We start from the raw sequence: 8,544 nt of genomic DNA, 5'->3' as shown, positions 1-8,544 counted from the left end.
GTTTTCAGGACGATTTTCTAAAATTCATGGCGAGTTTTTTTCTGAGTGTGCCTACCCGCTGGCCAGTGCCAAAAAGAAAGAGACACACAGAGAAAGATAGAGAGGGATAGGAAGTGGGAATGGGAATGGAAAAGTGGGAGAGTGTGCGTGGGAGACTTTCGCTGATTTTCGCCTTGTGCCTTGGAGGTGTTAACGTGCGTGATTTGTTGGCACCGAGACGTGCGTAGGATACAAATCGTAATCCCTATGCGGCTGTCACTAAGAGAAGGCCAGGAATACGTTCCGGATACGGATACTCTGCGCCAGAGCCAGAGCTTCAGTTTGATTTTGAGTTTGAGTTGATGAGACGAAGATGGAAGATGCTGATGGCATTGGAGATTGAGATTGACATGGGCCATTAAGCAAACTAACAATGATCATAAATTCCACACTGTCTGTGCTCTAAGGACCACAACCCTAACTGGTCACCAAAATCAATTATTTATTAGGCAACATTCAGCCCAACTTCCTTTAATTCGGTTGCATATAACTTTTTTGTGGGTAGCTTGTGCTGTTCAGTGTGATCCCAAACTGGAGCTAAGCAGAATATACAAAAGTCAAGTAGGAACTTTTATGTCGTAAGCATTAGTCCGAATTATTAATACACTAAGCAATTTATAGTAAAAATACTATATATTCATGATATGCCTATTTATGTAATCTAAAAACATGTGCCACAGAACGGGGTAGGTGTAGCTAAGAAATACCGATCTTTGAAAAAGATTTTTAGTAATCTATCCTCCAAGTTTGTGTTTAAAATTGCGGTAGGTATAGGCTTTGTGTGCTGGAATGGACGTGGTCAATCTCTTAGAAAAGTTGTTATTAATATACTTTCTAAATTTTTTGGCATTAGCTTACAAATTGTGGAAGATATGCACATTTCAGATTTCTGGGTCCGAAGTTCCTGGGGGCGGAGGTTTGAAAAGATATGTGTTGATATTTGAAGGAGGTTACCAGCAAGTTACCTTAAAGGCGGCTACCAATAAAATACCTCCTAAATTTGACGACTCTAACTCAAAAAAAACTGCAAAACATAAACCACATTTCAAATTTTTGAGGGCAGGGGACCTGGTGCTGCGGATCTTTGAAGGACATCGCCAATAACCTACCAACCAAATTGAGTTTTCCCCAATCCATGCAATAAATGTTGGACCATTTTGCATTTAAATACGCCCAGAAATCTTTACCAATATATATTTTTATTTTTTTTTTAATTCAAATTTATTCTTACATTTGATTTTTTATTTAGTTTATTCAATTTTTTTCATTGTGTATTTTTTTTTTGTGTCTACTGACTTTAGTTGACAGTAACTAAATAAGTTCTTCGCACTTGGTTTGTTTACATTTTCGCAATGAATGTAAAATATTTGTATCGATTGGTATCGATACTTTTTGCATCTGCGTTACACACTGCCGTGATGAAAATCTGTAGGTTTGGTTTTATATTTTTTATACACATACATGTACATACATATGTTTACATGAGTGCCGATGCGCATTTGGTAGTGATTCAGGTAGAGCAATAATTGAATATTATGTTGCAAAGCAATACATCCAAATGTCTAACGCAATTTTCGCATTCGATGTCAACAATATCGAATATAGAAGTGTGAAGAATACATATTTATATTTATTTTAAATACATATGAATTTTACACTTACATTTTCCCACAAAATGTATGCTACAAGCGATAAGTAATCGATAACTTATCGGCGTCAAGTTTAAGCAATCGCCGAGCGCGCATTGCTGTTGACAACTTTGTTTGGTCTAAATGTAAACAAAAGAAAATAAATAAAACGCTCCACATGAAGTGCATCATGGAAGATGTTTCGAACAATAGAAAAACAAAGAATACAATTTCACCCCAAATCAGCACGCTCGGCAGTGTGCGGACAACGGGACGTGACAAGGTAAGTTTTCCGATTATGAGAACACCATATACACACTAATCTTATCTTCTTCTTGAAACAGAAACCGAAAGAACCTTACGATCCGTCCAACAGTTACATATCTCGAGGACCACGCAGCCACCATAACGTCAGCCTCGCAAAATTCGAATCGCATTGAAGGGATATGGATTGATAATGTTCCAGTACCAAGCGTGAAGCAGCGCCGATTTACCGATACATGCATGGGATGCGGCGGATGTGAGCCAAGGCGTGGCACTGGCTACAGAAGTAACTTTCTAAGCTGAAAGGCGTGCAATTTGAAATGTAAACACATTTTGGTCTTTTATACACGAGGGTTGGCTTAAATTTCAAGTGTACTTTTTGTTTTTTACAGGGCATTTTGAGTGCTTGCCGATGCAGTTTGCAGCTTTAATCAATTCACGCTAAAGATACAAGTGCGATTTATGCCGATATTGCCGCGTGACAAAGAAAATGGCGAGAATCAGCAGCCGATTACAACAGGATTACCCATGAAGGCCGTCTTTGCCTGGAGCACTAAAAAAGTATATGACTTTGTTGAGCAGTATTGTCCTCAGTACGCAGACATCTTTACGGATAACAAAATTGATGGCACTGCATTAATGGTGCTTTCACGCGGCGATATCATTAATCGTTTCGGTCTGGAGCTTGGAAAAGCCCTGGACATCTACGATATAGTCGTTGGCTTGCAGAATTCTACCAATGATTTTACCCTCGCTTGGTATGATTAGTTTCTGGCTTTCTTTTTTATTATGTTATCGTATCTTTATTATCATTCTGAAGAAGAAATGTTAGTTGAAGCTCATTAATTGGGACCAATGAAGATCCACACTATGCTTTCCCCATTCTTATTACACATCAAACATATATTTTAATGTTTATGTTTTACTAGTTGATGTACGTTAAGTAGAATCAATCTCGTTATTATTACAAATTATTCAAACGTTTAAGACCTGAACGGAAAAGAAGAGTGATAAACCTATAAGATAGGGATATGTACATATATAAATATAATTAATAAATAATTATTATGAAATAACGATGCAAGATCCCTTATGTCAATTACTAGGTGTAGTGAGAACCATAAAATACAAAATTTGTAGCTAGTTGATAATTGGTCTAATCATAATAATAAAACACTGCAAGCTGTTTTTAGCCTTATTCTACATTTTTTATATTTTATTCGACATTAGGAATTTCGTTTTTTTTTTTTCATTTGGACTGGCAGTCAACAATTTTATTTCCATGTTGTTGACCAGAGCCGAGGGGACTAAATATAATATATATATATATATATATATATATATATATGTAATATATACACAGTCATACATACTAGCGTATGTAGGAATGCAGACTGCTTCCAGTAGATATCAAAAGCAGTACAAATATCAAATTGAAGTACAGAAACAATCATCACACGGGCATCATCAAAAATAAAATAAAGAAAACACGAGCTATGACAATATAATACGATTGGCAAAATGAGCTTGCAGCGGATAACGAGCATGCAGGATGCGATTGTCTCAGACGCGCGGCAGTAGCTTCTCCTCATCGGTGGGAACAGTGTGTGTTGGCTTGGCGGCGGATCTTGAGGGATCGTAGCCGTAAAGGAATATTGATGCGATAACTAGCATTACGCCGGTACTGAACTGCAGCGTTAGATTAAAATTGAAAATATAGATGGATGCGATGCAGGAAATGATGATCGCCAGCGATGTGGCAAATCCCTTAAGTATATTGTCCGCATACTTGACAACGACGGCAACAATGAGGCCACCACCGGCTTGCAGCAGGACCAGATACCAAACGAACACATCGTAGCCATGGAAGAACCCATGGCTAGCGATGCTACTGGCATCGTTGATGAGGCAAGTCAACAGGCCGAACGGTATACTCAGCAGGCTCAGCTGTACGTTCCGCATCCACACAGAGATCTCGGCGCCCTTCAGTATCTTCTCGAAGTAGATGCCCGCGAAGCCAGATAGAAAACAGGCACCCAATGCCGCCCATAAGCCGAGCATACGATTCTGGGCGGGTGCCTGGCCAGCTATTGGTATTTTTTCTGTTGCCGCCATTGGAGCCGCAGCACTTCCACCACCACCCTCAGTCTGGGCCAGCTGCACCAGCACAATGCCCATGACGAGCAGCAATAGAGCGCCCCACTGTGTGTTGAAGAGCTTCCGCCGAAGAATGACAACGGCGAACATTGCTGTGGTCAGTATTTTGAGCTGATATGTCACCTGATAGGTGGCCGCATCCAAATGCGATGCAGACACGTACAGCAAATTATTTTGCACAATGTAGACCAGCGAGGGCACACACACTTTCAGTGTGTCCAGCGGATTGGCAATGATGGTCTTGTGCAACGAGCGTACAAATATCTGGGCATTCTTGCCCTCCTCATTAAAGACCAGCACCAGACACGTAATTAGCTTGACGAACTCAGCCATTAACACCGCTGAAACAACAACAACAACAAAATGTATGACAAATTGTTTAAACAATAAATCAGTTAACGCAAAATCATATATATACACACACACACACATATGCACGCACAGGAAGTACATCTGTACACACGTTGCTTATCAGCTGCGACTAATTTGTCGCAACTCTAATTGAAGTAAATTTTTTTTAAATTTTTATCAAAGTTATTACTAATTGCCCATTTGGTTGTGCCTCGATATGTGTGTGTGTATGTATTTGTTTACGAACAGCGCTTCTGCTTACGTTGCTGTCGCATCATTTGCGTTTATGCCTCACCTGTGGAGCTGAGAAAGATATCTCCGGGTCGGGTGCGAGCGTAGCGCATGCTGAGTCCCAAGATCGCATTCTGTAGGGTCAACGTTAACAGACTCACGTACTTGAGCGTATTGGCGTTCACTGTTTGTTTGGAAACTGACATTTTAGTAAGGTGGTCGTCAACATTGACTAATTATATTTATATGCACCTACCGTGTATATTCATTTTATGCTTGTTTATCAGAGAACCGGCAAAACGTGATTTAAACCAAATTTGTTTCACAGTTCAGTTCAAATAATAAAAAAACAAGAAGGGAATCGCCTCTTTTTGGCTGAGTAGCAATTGACATTAGCACTGTCCGCTGGCCTTTCGTGTGGCGTCTTCGTGGGCTTGCTGGCTATGAAGACTGCATTGGGACACGTAAACAAGCTTTCTAGCTCATATTGCGCGTACAGCTTTATCGTGCATGGTTATTTGCTGGCGTGACCAATCACTAACCATATGCTTTGAATATCGATAACGATTTCCCGACTGTGAAATCGAGTACAAATTATCTTACAACAAATTAGGCATCGATTGCATCTTGCTTCCGATAAAGCCAACGTTGCCTGTGCAATTTGTTATTTATATCGTTTATCTCGTCAATATTAACAAGAAAAAAACAGTCTTAAAATGAGAGAACAACCGTTAAGAGAAGTTACACAACTGATACATGCCATCGAAATGGGGTAAATATAAATGGACGGGCACATTTGCCCATTAATTTTTGTATTAACTACTAACAGGCAAATGTTATTGCAGCTTGGTGGAAGGCTCCTACAGCATCACAAACAAGACGCTGGACATTTTCAAATACATCATCATGAGCAAAAGCTGGCAAAGTGCCGAGTAAGTCGTGCCCAGTGCCACTAGCTTCAACATAATATCTCCGCATTCTTAATTCCGTAGAGCTCTCATGCAAATTGTGCGCGCCCAATCGCGCATCCTGCAGGCAGCACTGCCACAGGAGACCGTCACCTCCAACATAGCACGTCGCATACTGAAGATGACACGCGAGGAGTTTGATCTGTTGCAGGCAAAGGTACAGCACTTTGCGGACGATTCGCAAGCATCGCTATCGCTGCACAAGCTGGTCACGCAGACCAGCGAGAATTGCGTCAGCGTCGACTATTCATTGCCGCAACAGGGACTCCGGGAAGCACTGCTCGATCATTTACAGGAGGTCGAAACCGAGCTGGAGACCAGCTCTGAGAACATTAGTGTCCAAGCCGAGGAACACATTCACTCGTCCGAGATCATACTTACCCTAGGCCACTCGCGCAGTGTCGAAAACTTTCTGAAACGGGCCATCAAGAAACGACAGTATCTCACCATCATCGTAGCCGAGTGTGCACCATCCTGTCGGGTGAGTACGCAATACCGAATTTATATTAGTTTCAATTCGAATTTTACACATTCTCATTATATTATTATACGACAATTGCATTCATTCAATTAATAATTCATTCATACACATTTGGAGATTACATATCGAAATGATTTGACTTTCATTTTGAATGGCGTCTCTGATTGCTACTAGCTCAACCTTGCGGCCAACCTACAAATAACCTTTTCAACCTTTTCATCAACCCACAAGTTATACGCATGAGCGCAACCGAAATATATACATACATTCATACATATATGTTTATATCCGATGTTAATCAGTCTTTCTCTCTGCTGGCAGGGTCATAATCTGGCTGCCACTTTGGCCCAAGAGAAGAATGTGGAGATAATTGTAATCCCGGATGCGTCCATATTTGCAATGATGTCGCGCGTCAATAAGGTCATCATTGGCACACACAGCGTTCTGGCCAATGGTGGACTGCGTGCTGCATGTGGCGCCTATACAGTTGCCCTGGCTGCCAAGCACTACTCAGTGCCGGTCATTGTGTTGGCGCCCATGTACAAATTGTCGCCATTGCACTTGTGTGAGCAAGATGCATTTAATATGGTTGGCTGTGCAGAGGATGTCATTGCGTATGACTCGCTACCGGCACGGGATGCCAAAGTCTACAGTCCCATTTTTGACTATGTGCCACCAGAACTGGTTACACTCTTTATATCCAATACGTAGGTGCCTCCTAAATTGCTAGCTCTCAATCGTTTTTAATTTCATTTTGATTTTCATTCATTCTAGCGGCGGTCATGCTCCATCTTACGTTTATCGTCTGCTCTCCGAGCTCTATCATCCCGAGGATCTGGAGATCTAAAATAGTAAATGTGATGCAATAGAAAGTAAAATATATTTTGTGAATATTCAAAGGACTAGGCATCGATGACAACAACAATAAATTAGTCAATGTGCGCAATTCGGCCTTTAGTTTTGTTGCTTTCAATCATCGGCTACTGTATGTTTTTAAACAACTGAATGAAATCGGCCAGGCTGTCGGCATAGTAGTCTGGCTGCGCTTCAGGTGAAGCGGCAATCATCTGATCTTTGGTCTGGCTACCAGAGAGGACGAGCAATGACTGAAAGCCGCACATCTTGCCGAACTGTATATCCTGCACGAGCATGTCTCCCACAAAGAGGCATCGCTGAGGCGTATGTATATTGAACATTTCCTTGAGCATATCGCCCAGAATAGGTGCTGGTTTTCCAAGGAAGATTGCCTTGCGATTCGTATAGCGGCTGATGTGCTGCAAAAAGTCATAGAAGCCCGCCACATTGAGGTTCTCGGCCAGTGGCATAATAATATCGCTGCCACCGGCTATCAGCTTGCAGTTCTCATTCAACTGGAGATGACGTATAGCCTTGGCCAGTTCCACGTACGACATATCCAGGTTTATGTCAAAGAGAACAGCATCCACAGGTCTCTCAATGGCCAAATAGTTAACCAGTGTCGCTGTCGTCAAGTGCTCCTTGATTTGCTGCAATCACACATCGTTTCGATACACATTAACATCAAGCCAGGTATGTATTTTGAGTATATATCACACCCACCAGCGACTCATACTCTATGTTGTGCTTACGCAACATTTCATTGGCTTCCAGCGACATTAGCGAATAAACGCGTAATTCTGGCTGGTTCATATAGCTCAGATATCGCACAATACTTTTTGCCGGATGTACGATGTCATCGTCCTGCACATTGACGGCACCGATATGCTCAAATTTTTCCATATATTGTTCGCCCGTACGGAAACTATTGTTGGACACGAATTTGACACATTTGCCGGCGTTCTTAAGTGCATTAATTGCATCGCCGGTACCTGGTATCCAGCCAACAAGTAGCCAAATGACGCCATCACAATCGCTGATTACCGTATCGAAGGAGTCAACAAAGCTACGCTGCTCCGTCACGCTAAGATCGTGAAGTATATGCCGTGGAGCCATAACGTTAAACACCCGCTAGCAATGAAACTAAGACAGCAACTAACCGGCAACTGTTGTCCGTTAGCGTAAGACTGCCTATCGCCATGGACACGGTGGATGCTGCTGCGCGCGCACGCCAACATACGGACCTAACTGAAAGCCAACGCAGCCCTTTAACCTTCAGCGTAACATTGAAGCTCTACTTTTCAAGGGCGTAGCTAGCTTTTCGTTAAGGGGACCTGGCAGAATTACATTTTTTAAACAATTTTAATCTACCAATTGGATGGAAAATTTCGCGTAGGGACATGGCGAGCAGATACCGACCCCGCTTCTCTCTCCGGCTATGCGCCCTTTTCATTTACATAAGCAAACATATAAATAGATAAGATTTTGTGTGCACATTCCATGCATGAATAGGCTGGGGCATATCATGATAATCTCATCTCGACTTTGTTGAGTTGCGATTGTGTTATTG

The 8,544-nt window shown here is 41.8% G+C and overlaps 4 protein-coding genes across 5 annotated transcripts; 2 read left to right on the top strand and 2 right to left on the bottom strand.

Moving 5' to 3' along the window:
• The first annotated feature begins 1,756 nt into the window (after nt 1–1,756).
• LOC116805581 lies at nt 1,757–3,127 on the top strand. Of its 2 annotated transcripts, XR_004365262.1 has the most exons (3): nt 1,759–1,950; nt 2,012–2,253; nt 2,324–3,127. XR_004365262.1 is itself a non-coding variant. In XM_032738298.1 (2 exons), the coding sequence occupies exons 1-2, from the start codon at nt 1,865–1,867 to the stop codon at nt 2,232–2,234; spliced, it is 309 nt and encodes a 102-aa protein (XP_032594189.1). In that variant the 5' UTR covers nt 1,757–1,864; the 3' UTR covers nt 2,235–2,284. The 2 variants fall into 2 exon arrangements, 1 of the variants encoding a protein (XP_032594189.1); XM_032738298.1 differs by lacking the exon at nt 2,324–3,127 and having other exon boundaries at nt 1,757–1,950; nt 2,012–2,284.
• Nucleotides 3,128–3,183: 56 nt separating this feature from the next.
• Nucleotides 3,184–5,176, bottom strand: LOC6564486 (UDP-galactose translocator). The gene is made up of 3 exons (XM_001991618.3): nt 4,927–5,176; nt 4,735–4,854; nt 3,184–4,429 (listed from the first exon to the last, which is right to left on the bottom strand). Exons 1-3 carry the CDS (start codon nt 4,937–4,939, stop codon nt 3,495–3,497), a joined length of 1,068 nt encoding a protein of 355 aa, XP_001991654.2. The 5' UTR covers nt 4,940–5,176; the 3' UTR covers nt 3,184–3,494.
• Nucleotides 5,177–5,276: 100 nt separating this feature from the next.
• On the top strand, nt 5,277–7,065 carry LOC6565364 (translation initiation factor eIF-2B subunit beta). The gene is made up of 5 exons (XM_001991619.2): nt 5,277–5,442; nt 5,516–5,602; nt 5,663–6,119; nt 6,441–6,826; nt 6,894–7,065. The coding sequence occupies exons 1-5, from the start codon at nt 5,387–5,389 to the stop codon at nt 6,964–6,966; spliced, it is 1,059 nt and encodes a 352-aa protein (XP_001991655.1). The 5' UTR covers nt 5,277–5,386; the 3' UTR covers nt 6,967–7,065.
• Nucleotides 6,978–8,209, bottom strand: LOC6565365 (phosphoglycolate phosphatase 2). Its single transcript, XM_001991620.3, has 2 exons — nt 7,698–8,209; nt 6,978–7,624 (listed from the first exon to the last, which is right to left on the bottom strand). Exons 1-2 carry the CDS (start codon nt 8,088–8,090, stop codon nt 7,100–7,102), a joined length of 918 nt encoding a protein of 305 aa, XP_001991656.1. The 5' UTR covers nt 8,091–8,209; the 3' UTR covers nt 6,978–7,099.
• Between the last annotated feature and the right edge of the window lie 335 nt (nt 8,210–8,544).

Source organism: Drosophila grimshawi, unplaced genomic scaffold (genome assembly GCF_018153295.1).
Source record: "Drosophila grimshawi isolate 15287-2541.00 unplaced genomic scaffold, ASM1815329v1 contig_848, whole genome shotgun sequence".
Lineage (NCBI taxonomy): Eukaryota > Metazoa > Arthropoda > Insecta > Diptera > Drosophilidae > Drosophila > Drosophila grimshawi.
The sequence above is the reverse complement of the archived record's forward strand: the minus strand, read 5'-3'. Positions and strand labels throughout refer to the sequence as shown.